The 16,695-nt window shown below is 48.6% G+C and overlaps 1 protein-coding gene across 22 annotated transcripts in view; it reads right to left on the bottom strand.

The window, feature by feature from the left end:
* Positions 1 to 16,695, bottom strand: part of BAZ2B (bromodomain adjacent to zinc finger domain 2B) — a 1,481,286-nt gene that overhangs the window by 14,785 nt on the left and 1,449,806 nt on the right. For all 22 annotated transcript variants that reach the window (XM_085645472.1, XM_085645482.1, XM_085645489.1 and 19 more), the window contains one exon: positions 9,481 to 9,624. In XM_085645472.1, the coding sequence (XP_085501598.1) occupies positions 9,481 to 9,624 (144 nt within the window). The remainder of the gene's footprint in view (positions 1 to 9,480; positions 9,625 to 16,695) is intronic.

Genomic DNA, 16,695 nt, shown 5'->3' with positions numbered 1-16,695 from the left:
ACGCGTATTACCTTCTCTTTCCTCCTTTCGTTTATTTGCTCCCTTGTGAAATGGATCCAAAAAAGAAAAACACTTACTGGATACATCGGCTTTTCCTGACATTTTTCAATTTCAAGTGCAGCCTCGGGGTGGAGAGAAATAAAACATTCAAAATATGAAAAAAAAACTAACTAACTAAAGCAAGACAGAGTGGTTGCAAGGTGGCCAGATAATCCAGATTGAGTTATTCACCCCTAAACACATTAGCGCCACTTTACAGTGTTTGCCAGTGAAGCGCTTCTTTCGTTTTCTCCTAGCTCTTTGAACAACATTGTTTTTCCTAGGTGGGTAAGTGCACTATTCCTGGAGGTACTGAAATACTTGCTTGATGGGTGAATTGGAAAACAAAATGCATACTGTGGCTCTATATTCACAAACGTTTTCTTTTTAAACCACACTGCTTACGTTTTGTAAGGATATAAGCAATGGGCATTGAAACGGGCCCCTTCTGGACCCTGTAGTCATGGACTTAACTTTTCAGGCAAAAGCACTCACTAATTTCTGAATAATGAGTGTAAAAAGAAAAAGGTAACCATGTTGTTCCTAGTTACATTTCACATGCTTTACTTAATATTGCATTCTCTGAGTGTTTGCTTTTTCTAGGATGTTGTTAATTTTTTTTTAGCCAACATATTGCTCCTAATTAGTGTGTAATTTGAATTGAGTCGCATCCAGGTGTTTATAGCGGGTCAGTGCAGTGCAAGTTTCTCTCAATGGGGCAGTATGGTGTTCAGTGGAGGAGAGGATGTGGCACTATGGTCAGACCTGCTGAATTTGGAACTGGGGAACCAGGTTCAGTCTTCATGACCAGTCCACCAGACCACTCTCCCTGAGGGAGCACATTCCCATGCTAAACCTTAGAAGGCCCCATAAGATCTTAAAAGCCCTGGTGTCTTAGCACCAGCAGGTGGACCCTAGCAGTGGCAAGTGTAGGTTAACCTTGAAGGCCTGTACACCACAACTAATTCTGAAGTTCACCTCCAGTCTTGAAGGCAGGCCTATGAAGCAAGCAGCACACCATAGAGTGACAGTGACTCTGTCACTGAGGTCACAGGACCCTTGAGCATGTTTATCTGGGGCCGTACTCTAATATGTTTAAGGTACAGCGGTGTACCCGAGTACTGCTAAGAGTGTCTTTTTTTGCAGATTTATATAGTGCTTACTCGACCCGAAGGTATTGGAGTGCTTAACATGAGCACCAGTTATGGTACACAAGGACACACTCATTTTTGTTAGGCACGGGGAGATTAAGTGATTTGCCCAGAATGACAGGATGTTGAGTCGCCGGGGCCGTAATCTATTATGTTAAGGTACAGCGTTGAACCCGAGTACTGCTAAGAGTATTCATCCGGGGCCACGCTCTAGTATGTTTAATGTACAGTAGTGTACCCGAGTACTGCTGAGAGTTTTTATCCAAGGCCTTGCACGTAACTTTAAAAACATTTCAGTGAGAATAGTAATGAGGCTAAAAAATTCGATCATGTCTTAATGGTCATAGATCAACGGCGCAGCAAATGTTTTAAAGAAAATTTGTATGCAACCAATTTGTGGGTCAAGTGCATTGATGTTCGGTTGAGTAGAAAATTCTAGTCACTAGACCTGCAGGTCAAGTAAGATTTTTAAGATTTGTCGAGCCCTGGGGGAGAACTGGGGTGGACGGGGGCCTCCAGAAACAGGAAGCACTGCCAAGCTCCCCATACCAATCACAAGGCTGCAATGCAGCGTTGTGATTGATCTGAGCTTCGTGGTTCAACGCTCAGCCAGGGAATGGGGGCCTGGGCATGTTCTCCACGCAGCCTGTAATGCAGCCTGCGTGGAGAACATGGAAAGTGCGCATGACTGTTTGGCCAGTCCCTAAGGACCAGCCAAACAGCCATGTGCACTTAGGAGTGGGCAAACCACTCCTCCCCTGCCCTGTTCCGAGAGCAAAGCAGCACGAAAATATATAAAATTATAATAAGTCAAAGTTATTATCATTTTTATGTTTCTTTTTTTGCACTTCGTAAAAGCAGTGGGGCGACGCTTCCCCGCCATAGCGGAGGAGCTACCACGGAGTAAACACCAATCCTCATTTTATAAGAATACGCAGCAATTTGTCAGAAGACATAGCCTGGCATTTGACCTCTGTGTTTGAATGCACAACAAACGTGATAAGATAAATACAAAGTGTAACGGCATCTCTATTAATTGCTCTTTTGCAACCCACTGGAAATAGGCTGGCGACCTAACACAGGGATATAACATCTCTTTGAATAATGTTGTGGTCCTTCACAGAAGCAACAAACGATTAACTGTCCATTAGGCACTCATCAGTCCTCATGATATAATCGCAGAGCTGCTTTTTTTAATCTGCCTTATGCAGCAGTTCCTCAGTCTTATGAGGATTTTGCAGTCATTGACTGAAGGTTATTTCTGGTCCTTTGTCAGCACCAGCCCCACCAACAATCTCCTGTGGACCTACCGATAGATAGGATGGAATGTGCACAATCGACCATAGGGGGGAAATGTGACTTTTCCCAAAGTTATTACACTTTTCTACTTCCAAACAATGCCTAATCTTTGAGATCCTACCTGGGCAATGCAGTCAAGCCTGTCATGGCAGACTCCTAAATACTACGTACAGTACCACAACAGTCTGTTTCGACATTACCTTGCATCTCTCTTGCAATAGGCTTTTCTGTAGGCTTTTGCTCATGTTTTGTTCAGAAACAAAAAAGTCAAACAGAACTTGTAGAACAAGGTACTTACCTTCGGTAACGATGTATCTGTAAGAAACATTAGTTAGTTAGATTCCTCAGCTTAGAATATCCCCAGGCGTCAGACTGGATCCGGAAGATTTTTCGTCAGCAATACCCCTTGCGCGTCGCTAGGCGTCGTCTGCGGCTCCGCGTCCGTCGTCGGCGTCGTGCGCCGGAATGACGTCGTCGGAGTACTTAGACGCCGCCCTCGCGCGCTGACGTCAGTTCTTGTACATAGCTTTCCGCGCCAGGAACGCAGAGCCATGCAAAGACCGACACTGGTGCCAAAAAGAAAATCTAGGGGCCTGAAAAGGATATCCTTAACCCTAGATGTCGGTTCGCAGAACGGGGAGGATGGGTGGGTCGGTGAGGAATCTAACTAACTAATGTTTCTTACAGATACATCGTTACCGAAGGTAAGTAACTTGTTCATCTGAAAGAAACACGTTAGTTAGATTCCTCACCTTAGAATAGATACCCAAGCAATACCATCCCCGGTGGTGGGTCTGCGAACCAAGATCACACCAGAAAGTCCTGGAGGACAGAACGGCCAAAGAAGCCATCCCTCCGGACTTGGCTGTCAAGGCAATAATGCCTGGCAAACGTGTGTAGCGAAGCCCACATCGCCGCCTGACAGATATCCTGCAAAGGGACACCCCGTCCCAAAGCAGTAGTAGCCGCTGTGGCCCGAGTGGAGTGGGCGCGCAGCCCAACAGGAGGGTCCTTTTTTGCCAAGGAGTAGCAAATTTTGATGCACAAAACGACCCACCGAGAGATGGTCCGTTTGTGCACCGCTTTCCCCTTCTTAGCACCCACGTATCCAACAAAAAGTTGGTCGTCCACCCGGAACTGCTTTGTGCGGTCCAAATAAAAGGAGAGCGCACGTTTTGGGTCCAGACGGTGGAGCCTCTCTTCCTCTTTGGAAGGATGCGGAGGCGGAAAGAAGGCGGGCAAGGTGACAGACTGCCCAAGATGAAATGGAGTCACCACTTTCGGAAGAAAGGAGGGACGAGGCCGAAGGACAACCTTGTCCGGATGAACAGACAGAAAAGGAGGCTTTGAAGATAAAGCCTGGAGCTCACTCACCCGTCTAGCCGAGGTGATGGCTACCAGAAAAGCAGTCTTAAGCGTCAGCAGACGAAGAGGACAATTATGAAGAGGCTCAAAGGGAGCGCACATTAGAAATGTGAGAACAAGATTCAAGTCCCACTGAGGCATTACAAAAGGGACAGGAGGGAACGTGTGAGTAATGCCTTTTAGAAAGCGTGTAACCACAGGGGACTTGAAAAGAGAAGGCTGATCAGGAAGCCGCAAGAAGGCAGAGATGGCAGCAAGATAACCTTTCAGGGTGCCCAGGGCAGAGCCCTGCCGGGCCAAAGAAAGAAGAAAGAAGAGAACCTCAGAAAGAGGGGCGGAAAGGGGATCCACAGCCTTTGCTGTGCACCATGCCACAAATTTGTTCCACCGGCAGGCGTATACCGACTTTGTGGAGGGACGCCTGGCTGCCAGAATGATATCACAGACTTCAGGAGGCAAGTCAAATGGCATCAACTGTCGCCGCTCAATCTCCACGCATGGAGGTGGAGGCTGGACAGGTTCGGGTGGAGGACCGTCCCCTGCTGCTGCGACAGAAGATCCTCCCGAAGGGGCAGACGTATCGGAGGATCGGTCAACATACTGAGTAGCTCGGGATACCAGTACCTTCGTGCCCAATCCGGAGCCACCAAGATGACTTGGGCCCGGTCGTGCCTGATCTTCTTCAGCACTCTGGGCAGAAGTGGTATAGGCGGAAAGGCATACAACAGACCGCAACTCCACTCGTGACGAAAAGCGTCGCCGAGCGAGTGCCGCCTTGGAAATTCCAACGCGCAGAACTGCTGACATTGCGCGTTCTCTTCGGTGGCGAATAGATCTAACCAAGGCTCTCCCCACTGCTGAAAGAGACCTTGCGCCACTTCGGAGTTCAGACGCCATTCGTGATCCATCATGCACCGGTGGCTGAGTTCGTCTGCTCTGGCGTTCAGAGAGCCCGCCAGATGTTGAACCACCAGGGTGACGCCCTGGTGTTCCAGCCACGTCCAGAGGCGCAGGGCCTCCTGACAAAGGGTCCACGACCCCACCCCGCCCTGTTTGTTGCAATACCACATGGCGGTGGTGTTGTCCGTGAACACCTGCACGACACTTCCCCGGACAGAGGGAAGGAAGGCTTTCAGTGCAAGTCGGATCCCTCTCAACTCCAACAGGTTGATGTGGAGACGAGACTCCGCCGGAGACCAGAGGCCTCTGATCTCCGCCTCTCCCATATGGCCACCCCATCCCAGGAGGGACGCATCCGTCACTACGACATGCTCCGGTTGGGGAAGGGAGAGGCTTCTGCCCATGACCCAATCGCGGTCCGTGAGCCACCACTGCAACTGCTGTGCAGTGCCCTCCGAGATCAAGACATGGTCGGACAGGTTGCCGTGATGCTGGGCCCACTGAAACTTCAGGTCCCACTGCAGAGCCCGCATGCGCCGCCTGGCGTGATGCACTAGTAGGATGCAGGAGGCCATCAGCCCCAGAAGCCGCAACACTAGCCTGACCGAAACCCAGGATAGAGGCCGAAAGATGGGAATCAGGGCCTGTATATCCCAGACCCGCTGTTCCGGTGGATAGACCCGGAACTGCGCCGAATCGAGAACCGCTCCGATGAAGAGGAGCTTCTGAGAGGGACTCAGGTGTGACTTCGGCACGTTGATGGAAAACCCCAGCAAATGCAGGAGATCCGCCGTAGTCTGGAGGTGGGAGACGACTGCCTGGGGCGAGCCCGCCTTCAACAACCAGTCGTCGAGATAGGGGAAGACTGGAACCCCTGATCTGAGCAGATGAGCTGCGATCACCGCCATCACTTTCGTGAACACCCGAGGGGCACTGGTGAGGCCGAAGGGGAGCACGGTAAACTGAAAGTGCTCTTGGCCCACCGTGAACCGCAGGTAACGCCGGTGGGCCGGCAGGACGGGGATGTGGAAATATGCGTCCTGCAAGTCCAACGCTACCATCCAGTCTCTGGGGTCTAGGGCAGCTAGAACCTGAGCCAAAGTCAACATCTTGAACCTTTCCTTCCGGAGGAAGGCATTGACGTTCCGCAGGTCCAAGATAGGGCGTAGGCCCCCTTTGCCCTTCTTGGGAACCAGAAAGTAGTGGGAATAACAACCACGACCTACTTCTGGACTCGGAACGCGCTCGACGGCCCCCTTGGCCAAGAGGGCCGAAACTTCCTCGTGGAGAAGATTCAAATGATCCCCCGAGATACGGTGGTGCTGCGGTGGCATGGCTGGAGGGGTCGTCTCGAAGGGGAGGGAGTAGCCCCTTCGGACGATTTGCAGCACCCACCTGTCCGATGTGATGGACCGCCAGTGGAGCAGGTGATGGCGAACTCTGCCGCCCACTGGCGTGGAATGGGCCTGAAAGCTCGGACTAGGAAGGTTTTGAGGCGGATGCTGCCGGGGTGGATGTGGACTGACCTCGTCGTCCTCCAGAACCGCCTCGGCGGAAACCTCGTCCGCGACAGCGCAGGTTGGTTCTGCGGCTGGTGGCTAGGCGTACGTGAGGAGGCACCCCTTCCTTGGCCACGAAAGGGGCGAAAGGCGGAAGTTTGCGACCGCGGGGCCGAGAGGCCTAAGGACTTGGCCGTAGCCCGGGAGTCCTTAAAGCGATTCAGCGCACTGTCCGCTTTCTCGCCAAAAAGGCGAGTGCCATCAAAGGGCATGTCCATGAGAGAGCTCTGGACATCACCCAAAAATGACGTGGACCGCAGCCAGGCGTGACGTCGAAGCGCCACTGAGGTAGAAATGGCCCTACCCAGCGAGTCCGTGGTGTCAAGCCCACATCTTATAGCATGTCGCGCGGCATCCCTCCCATCGGCCAGAGCCTGGGTAAGTCGTGTCCGGACCTCCTCCGGACACAGGGGCAGCGCGTCCTCCACCGCATCCCACAGAGAGTGGGAATAACGGTCCAAGAGACAAGCGGTGTTCAAAGACCGCAGGCCCAAACTAAGGGAAGAGAACAGCTTCTTGCCAAACTGCTCTAGTCTCTTGGAATCCCGGTCCGGCGGGGCGGTCGGGAAAGAGGATTGGGAGGTGGAGGCCTGGATAACCAGGCTCTCAGGGGTAGGGTGTTGAGACAGAAAACTGGGGTAGCCCGGAGCAGGGCGGTGGCGCCTGGCGACGTTCCTGTCCACAGGAGGAACTGTGGAGGGCTTGGACCAGGTGCCCTGTAGAACGTCAGTGAGGGCCTCATTGAACGGCAGCAGAGGCTCAGTGGAGCTTGCTGCAGTCTGAAGCACCTCAGTGAGGACGTTCGTCCTCACAGCCACGGCAGGTAGCTCGAGCCCAAGGGCTGCGGCCGCCTTGCGCAGCACCCTCCTCCGACGCCACAGTCGGAGGAAAGATGAATCCAGTGTCTGGCGAGGTATCCAGACCACTGGCCTCCCCCAGTTCATCTGCCCAGTCCTGGGACAGTTGGGCCTGAGCGGCCATAGGATCCTCGGATCCCTCCCAGTAGTCCCCATCATCCGACTCCTGGTGTAGAGGAGAAAGTAACGGAGCCGGGCGGTAGACAAAATGTGTCTCTAGCGGCGTCGATCTCTGCGTCCATCGATGCCGGACCGGCGCCGGGCCCGGAGCGGGACTGAACTGGGGCACGACGTCGAGCGGAGTCGACGTCGGCGTCGGGGGTGGTACCGGTGTCGACGCCGGCGGAGGAGGCGTGACGAGGTCGACCGGCGTCGACGGGGACTCGAGAACGGGTCCCTCGGGCGCTTGCGGCGTCTAGGCCGGAGCCGTCAACGGCGCCGGGGCCGGAGCCACCGGCAGGCAAGGCAGCCCAGTCGGGTCCGCGGGGCCCGAAGGCGCACCAGCGGGCGCCGACGACGGAGCCAGGTTCCTCATGGCCGAGAGGAAGGCACTGACTTCCGCCGGCGTCGCGTCAGTCCCAGGGACCGGAGGGTATGGGGACGTGCGCGGCGCCTGCGGCTCCGCCGGAGCCGCGGGGGTGGAACCACCCTGACCCTCGGCCGAGTCGCACGACCGGCGAGGGGAGTCCGAAGAGCGATGTCGCCTCTTGGACTTCTTGGAATGCTTCGACTTACCCGAAGACTTGGATCCCGACGACCGATGGTGACGTCGGCTGCGGCTCCGCGACCGATCCTTGGACCTCCTCCTGGACCGGGATTGAGCGACGCGCGGAGCCGAGTGGCGGATCTCGAGAAGCTTACGGGACCGCTCCCGTCTAGCCTTCGAGGTCAGGGCCTTGCAGTCGGAACACGACTCCGCGTCGTGGTCGAGGCCCAAGCAGTACAGGCACCGGCGGTGATGGTCCGTAACCGACATCAGGCGGTTACAGTCAGCACAGGCTTTAAAACCAGGCATCCTACCGGCACCGGAGTCGATTGACAGGATCAAAAAGGATCAAAAAACTAGTCAAAAATTGACTAAAGGGGTAGCTCTCCCGGATCTGCGCTTACTGGCGCGGAAAAAAGAAGAACTGACGTCAGCGCGCGAGGGCGGCGTCTAAGTACTCCGACGACGTCATTCCGGCGCACGACGCCGACGACGGACGCGGAGCCGCAGACGACGCCTAGCGACGCGCAAGGGGTATTGCTGACGAAAAATCTTCCGGATCCAGTCTGATGCCTGGGGATATTCTAAGGTGAGGAATCTAACTAACGTGTTTCTTTCAGATCCCTGCATTACTGTTGGAACACTAACTTAGAACAGCATTCTGGAGTTCTGACACCTCTGGTGCAGAAAAAGGAAATGAGGCCCTCTGGGGTGCCCCGGTCTTTTAATCTCTAGGGTGGTATCAAGTCCTGCTCAAGCTGTACAGTGCTAGGGCAAAATCTGGCCATAATAGCTGGTGATAAGCATTGTAAAGAAAGGTTCTGGACTCCCAGCCTTATGATTCGGCAAAATCTATGATAAAGAAGATGTAAATAAATAGTATTTATTAGAAATAATATAATGAACACAAAATGAAGGATTCATTTTCTGCAGTTTACCAGTAAGACACTATATTAATGAACTTCTGACTTTGAAGGTTCTAGTGAGAACTTGCATGTGCAACCTTGTGAATGAATTTTATGTTTCATCTAAATAACGCCATAGCCAGATATGATTCTTTACCTAGATCGAAAGATGTAGTTGCTAACTTTACCTCTGATGTTCAGACTTTTTAGATGTGAGAGTATCCAAGAACCTTTTTTTAGATTTCTTAATTTACAGTTATTGCAAGGTGCACATCAACATTACCCCCTCACATAACCATTATTAATCATTTCCCCTTCAGTGTATTTAAAACACATCATTGTTTTTTATTCAGTTTCTTCAACTTTCACTTATTCAATAACTTTTACTACCTTTATTTCACTTTTTCCCCACAAGATTGTAATAGTGTGCATTGCTACAGTGTCACTGGAAAAGATTGTCTTGTTGTATAGTTGTTTGAGGAATGCTTGAAGCTTTTCATTTTATACTCTGTGTACGCTCACTGATACCTAAGATGAATAACCTAAACTGAATAACTGTAGAAATATGGAATACAAGTAAACTGCTTTAATGTTTCACTAGCCTCACTTTATGTAAGGGAATCTGTGCTGCCAATCAGAGAGACATTCCACAGTAAAATTCAAGATTGTCTACCACTTGACAGAAGGTTTCATACGTACTGTCCGCTGTTTAGTTTTTCCCGAATTGTGGAGAAGTCCATTGGTTTTTTAATGACCTTCTTATAACCAGGAACAAGTTTCAGGTTTACAGGCAATAGGAAAGGCCATGCATCTTGATGAGTTTCCATATCAGACAGGATTATACTACAAAAAACAAGAATCTGTGTTAATTATATGCATGCAGCGGACGGTTTGTATTTTAGCAATGCAGCACTTTATTTATGAGACCCACTTCAATCATATTACCAAATGATCCACTGATTAGAGAACAGCAGATTACAAAGAGTGATCCAATGATTAGAGAACAGCAGATTACAAGGAGTTTAAACACTTGGGAAAATGTTACTATTTTATAGTGCCAACAAAGGGACTTTCATCTTTCTCTGGACAGTCCACTTCCCTGTTGGGCTTGTGGCTTTAACCCATTATGACCCATATCTCTGACTCTGTCTGCTGCTTGTGGTCCCAGGGCCCTGACCCATGACCCACCAACCCACTTCCTAGGCCTTTGTTCCCTGGCACATGCCTCCAACTTAGACCCTAAACTACCAGTTCTTCTGTCCCATCCCATTGTTGCAATCCACTCCATCACCCACCCGAATATAACCCCTGATCAGCCAACAAGCATCAGACTCTAGTTCTTCATTCCTCCTCCAAAATCAAATTCCTCCAGCTACTGAATTAGCCTCCTATGCTTCACCGCCCTCCAAATAGATACTCATGCTTCTTTCAATAATCTCCTTACACCATTCAAACATTTACCTCCCCTCCATTTACTCACTGACTCTCAGCCACTACCCCTCCTTATCACCCATCTCAAAACTCAGAAGACTCTCTTCCTCATCTAGCCCCACCCACTTTATCCCCTCAGGCTTTCAGCATGCACCAATCAGCTCCTTGTCTCCAGCCATTTCAGCTTCTTCTTCCTGCCTGTGGACGTCACTCAAGACAAAAACCATAAGTGCAATTTAATGACTGAGCAATACTGGTTGCCTTCGGAACTGAAAAAATAAATCTTTACCCACGCAACTCTTAGCCAGCAGCGGCCCGTGCAGGTAAGAGCGGAGGGGCCGGGTGGGGGGGAATTTCGACAGACTAATACGAGGGAAAATATTTATTTAATTTTCCGTTGTGGTCGTCTGTTGAATCCACTCCCAACCCGGCCCCAAAGCTATTACCTGCACGGGAAGCTCCTGCTCAAAGCTCCCTTTGAGGCAGAGGTGTGGGCCTCAAACTTAGCAGACTCTCACCACCTTTTAACTACACACCCGAAAAACTGTATTCTCCTCTCATCATATCTCTTACACTCAAAATTTCCCAACTAAAGTCGTTTAACATGACTCTCCCCTACTAGTCTCCCATTTCACTGGACACAATCTTGGAAGAATCTAACATGGTTAAGAACTCCATTCTATGATTGCCACTTCCTGGCCATGCATCTTGAGGAGTTTCCATATCAGACTGGAATATGCTACATAAAACAAAAATCTGTGTTAATTATATGTATGTCGCTGATGGTTTGTATTTGAGCATTGCAGTTAGAATTACAGCAGAATACACGGATAAACAAATATCTTCACAGTGGACAACATATTTACATTGAGTCCACAAGCACTAAGCATCATGTCACTGGTGCACAAAAGAGTAGTACTTTTTATGAGCGATGTTCTGTGCCCTTCGAAACTCCGTAATGCCCGGCCCCAAATAAGGTGCGGAGGTCAACTCTAGTATATGCCCTCTAAAACACTATTTAGGCTATTGCGCTTAACTGGTTCCTAAAGCCAGGCCAAGTTATTCATGTAAGGCTGTAAAGAGCAAGGTACTTGCCTTTGATAACATTTTTTCCAGCAGAGACTATCTAACCGCAGATTCCTCACATTGCAAATTTCCAGAGGCACCAGACTGAATCAGGAAACTTTCATAGAAATTACCTTGCATGCTTGTAGGTAGCGTTAGGTCGCGCTGTGTCAGGTCCGTCGGGCCGTGATGTGATGTCAAGGCCACTATATCTGCACCATCTCCACGTGCTGATGTTGGTTTTTGACTGATCCTTGTCTGTGCCAGCAGACGCAGAGCCATTGAAATCAGAATTTGGCAGTGTGCAGACTTCTGGAATTCGGATCTTATAAATGGACTATGAGTCCATTCCACAGTATGGGGAAGAAGGTGGGTCAGTGGAGAATCTGTTGATAGCTAGAGTCTCTCCCAGAAAAGATTTTATCCAAGGTAAGTAACTGTAACTTGTTGTTCTTACAGAGACTTATAACCGCAGATTCCACACCCTGTGTAAGTGTGGAAGGATGCCCATTTAGCTGCCTGGCAGCAGCCCTTCCTCTGGCGGAATGAGCATGCAACTAACAAGAAAAATTTAAACATTTCAGGGTATAAAACAAGGGTGCGTTCTTGCACCCTATCTTTTTAATTTATTTTTATCTTATTTCACAGATGCTTTAGATAACGAGAATGCTTATCCGCCTGAATTAGCATATTTCAAATGTATTATTTGCTGACGACGTTATTTTGCTAAGTCCAACAAAAATAGGACTACAAAGTCTTAGAAATAAAATATCAAAATACTCAATGGAGAACAGGATGACAATAAATGAAGCCAAAACGCAAGTAATGGAAGTTAATAACAAGGCTTTGAATCGCAGTAAATATAAATGGTATTTGCAAAATCGACAATTGGAACAAATGAAAACCTATAAATACTTGGGTGCTTTGTTCGATGACAAGGGCTCATTTTGTCAACATAAAACAGAGCTGACAAAGAGAAGTAACTTCTTACTTATGGCATTTTGTACATTGCAGAATTCTTTGGGGGGGGGGGTCCTAGTTATCTCCGACTGCTACAGGTAATAAATGCAAAATTGCTGCCCAGTCTCACCTACGGTAGCGAAGCACTTTGTGGGAAGGACTCTGTACTTTTAAATAATGCTTTTACCAACGTTTTCAAGTTTTTGTCTCGACTTCTGACTTACCAGCACAAATTAGATTGGAATTTGGTATATCCAATCAGTAAATTGCAAGGATGGGTCAATATATAAAGGTATGGAAACGAATAAGAACAAATACCTCTAACTCAATGTGTTTTTTACGCTGGCAAGAAGTACAGCTGAATCAAAGTTCACAATTTTGGAATATTTACAAATAGCACTGAAGGAGTTATCGGCACATGAGGTTTGGGAAATGGCCATAACAGCAACATCCTTCAAAAAGACAATTAACGGAATAACAAAACGAATGTCACTGCTGAAAGATAAAGCGCTGTTTACTAATAGAGCACATACATGGATGGTTCTGAATGAGTACCAGATCTCCAAATCGCAGTCTTATTTAGAAATACCTTGGTCTGCAAAAATAAAATATATATTTATTAAAGCAAGATTTGGTAATCTACCAGGATCAACGCATGCAATGCCATTATTGCGACCATCTAAGTCGATTCCCTGCAGACTATGCAACCAATGGGAAGAAAAAATGATCCACTTAGTTTGTATATGCCCAGAAATGAAGGAAGAAGGAGATATTTAAAAACTATTTTAATAATGTAGGAGTACGAGCTCTTAGACAAGCTTTGGTAGTCTGTTTTAAGCCGACTGATATAATTATGAGGGCACACTTTACAAAATTTCTGATTTTAACAAAAAAGAAACTAGAAGCTTGTGATTTGAGTAAATTTAGTTTTTTAAACCGATTAGTATAGAAATCTAATTTGTACAGGACAATTTGTATATAGTTTATGATTTTATTGGGATAACTTGTCCTTTTTAGGTTGAGCCTAGCTCAGTACGCATGCGCTGCTCCGCTCGACCTTAAGTAAGGGCTTTCCGAAATCCACCACACGCTCGCACACGCTTGTGCGTGTAATTTTGCCCCAGGCTATTGGCCTTTGCGTGCGTCTTTTTAACAAACACAGCACGCAATTGGCCAAAGCCTCTTTTTGTCCCACCCATGTGCACGCCCACAGCCTAGTGCTTGCGATTACGCGCAGCAGCAGCATATATTTCCAAATATCGTGCCCAGACACGGGCGCGATAATTGGAAACATATGCTGCTACTCGCAACCGTGCGCGCACACCAGCAGCTCCCGCATCTCAGGGGCGACGTGTTTTAAATTATCGAGTTCTGGTGGTCGCTCTCGCGCGCACCATTCGCGGGCTTATTTTTTTTTTTACAGTGCTGTCTTACTTTAATTCGGAGCGTGGCGCCCGATTTAGGCTCACCACGCTCTGTTTATTTATTTTTGTTTTATATTTACCAGTGGCGTCCCTTCCCACCAGCACATTCAAAGGGAGCCTCAGCAAAGCAGCATATAAGGTGCACTCGGCAGCAAGAGAAAAGGGACAGTCTTCACAAAATTAACAAGCATTTGCAATGCAATAGGTCTCGCATTACTTAAAGTTTGAGCTATTGGTGTTGCAAGTAATAAAGCAACGCCACTAGCTCAAACTTTCAGTAATGCGAGACCTATTGTATTGCAAATGCTTGTTTCTTTCTGGGCCAGGCAAGGCGAAGCAACACAGAAAGGTTGCGGACAGCAATACGGAAAGGCGGTGGGAAGCAAAAACCATGGCACGGAAAGCAACATAGAATGCCGGGTTGAATGATGCAACACCGAAGGTAGGTAGGGCGGAAGCAACACCGAAGGTAGGTAGAGCGGAAGCAGCATGGAGGGTGGGGAACATGAATAGCAACATGGAGGATGAGGTACACAGATAGCAACACAAGAGGCAAGAGCGGAAGCAACACAGGGGGCAAGAGCAGAAGCAACACAGAGAGCGGGAAAAAGTATACAACATGGGCAGCATGAAGAGAAAAGTACTACACAGGCTAAAGAGCAGGGCGACAAAACAAAGAAGGGGCATTAACACATGAGGGTGAGTGCAATACATAGGGGGTGGGAGAAAAGTACACATACAAGAGCCGAGTGAGAGCATTACGGAGCACAGAGGGCTAGAGAAGTACATGAGGGAGACAGCTGGAAAACACTTGCACTGTCATTGAAGACTTGTACAGAAAGATAAAATTAGTGCCTGAAAATTTAACAGTGAAAGGACACGAGTAATGAGGACATGATCCAGGGTTGGGCGAAGAACAGAAGGCAAGTCAACACAAGCTAATAAATACAAAGTAAACAAATGAGAGTGAGGCCAAAAAAGCAAACCGTGGGTAAGCAATGGCGAGCTCTAAGCTCACGGTAAGAGGACAATAGATCTTTTCGCACACAGCTTGAAGTGACTAGTAGGCACGACCTAAAAAAAAAGCAATTGTAGGGCCATTAGGGGATTACATGGGATGTGAACAATCACTAAATGAGGAGGGTATCGCAATACAGACTATCGACTAGAGAAAGACGAGTGATAACTCGGAGCACAAACTCGAAATTAAAGTATACAGACCTAGATGCACACGCCTTGCTCTTAAAGTAGGGAGAACAGAGGACAACGACATTGAGCTAATAAAAAGCAAGAGAAAAACGAAGGCACAGACCACCTACACTGTGAACATACATTAAAAGGGGAAGTCCAGCATCGCTTACTTTACGCTGAAGGTAAAGAGGGTTAAGGGGAAACACAAGACTCACTAATGAGAAAGTAAATTTCAAAAACAATTGTATCAAAGACGACCGCACTGCGGATATACGATTTGCCTCCCCTCGAAAGGAGGTTAGGGTAAATGGATACAGGTAGCAGGAGCAATGATGCTGATGGTCCTAGAGACATAATGCTCACCCGGCATCGGAGGCAGGAAGAGGACCAATACAGCGGTTCACTGACACACCCTGCTCCATCTCCCTATCGCCTCTGCTGTCATCGTCCTAATACTCCTAGCAGCCATAGTTGAGTGTACTTCCGGCTTCGAAAACCCAGTTCCGGAAACAACCCAGCTTCTGTTGCTCTCGGGTGAGTAGGCTGAACACAAGCTCGTCTTTTGTTTCAATGAGCACTCTGCTCTTTCGTCCCTTTTCTATGTCAAGAACCGAGGAACTACATGGAAATAAAGAGACCCTGGAAACAGACAAGCTCTGAAGGCACAGTTTTCTTTTTGACTAGTCTGCGATGCGGGCGTCCATCTTCCATTGGAGTAGATTTATACTAACTACCACCAAGATTCACATAGAAATTAAACTTTCCAAAGACTTTTTTTCTATGCGCCAAATTATATGTTATAAATAATTATAATTGTGATTATAATGTGTATTTTATGATTCTTGATCTTCTTTAAAATCGAGCCCATATAATTTACACGGTGCGTACATTTTCAGAAACAACTACTTTAGCAATTGTTTTGAATTAAAAACGTCGCAAGCAAATAGGTGTCATTGTGGCTTAGGTTACATTAGAGTAACAAGCAAAAGAGAAAGCAGCTCCATATCCGGGCTGGGGAGGAGACCTGCCAGGGAGAGGGCTGCCCGCGCATGCAATGTACCTGTAACTTTCGCGTGTTCTGCGGCTCGTGCCCAGTGGCGGCATGTGCGGACTTCAAAACCGCCAGACTTTAATGAGTGCTGCGCGGCTCGTGCTTCCCAGGGAGGTGGCGGCCAAAGTGCCCAAGGCAAAAAAAAAAAAAAAACACAGTACAGGAAGTCCGGCGGGAGCCCACCCCGCCTTCGTGAATGGTGCGGCCAAAGCAGGATTTCAGGCGGGGCTCCTGTGAGCAAAACGGAGCCCCGCGTGTTACTGCAGTGACCGGCAGGAACAGCAGAGGAGCAGCGCAGAGTCCCAACAAGAGCCGGTAAGTGCTTGGAGCGCGCGTGCGCATTTAAAAAAAAAAAAGAAATTGCATGAGGCTGCTCAGGACGGAAGAGGACAGGAGATGTGCACACCGCGTGGCTGTACGTGCGCGTACACCAACTCAAATCCGCCAAAGCCTGCGCGTGCCCATCTCCTGTCCCACTTCCGAGGCCAGTCAGCAACAATAGATCTCGCTGGCGACAGCAGCGCTTTGCGCTGCGTTCGCCAGGCGAGACCTAAAATTGACATCATACTATTGGGACAAAGCGAAATGCTTCACCATAAAACTGACAGTAAGCGTAGCTTCAGGACAATCTATCAAGGGCAAAAGCTGTGCTTCTTTAACACAAGTCCATCCCTTTATCATGGGTTGAGAACTAAAGCAGTCAATGGAGGAATCTGTCTGGAACAAAGCGCTCCTACAGAGTGCACACTTCTGCACCTGCCTGTGGTCTGTTTCTAGAAGCCTGTGTGCAGT

Source organism: Triturus cristatus, chromosome 3_1, assembly GCF_964204655.1.
Source record: "Triturus cristatus chromosome 3_1, aTriCri1.1, whole genome shotgun sequence".
Taxonomy (NCBI): domain Eukaryota; kingdom Metazoa; phylum Chordata; class Amphibia; order Caudata; family Salamandridae; genus Triturus; species Triturus cristatus.
This window is presented reverse-complemented; position numbering and strand designations above follow the sequence as displayed.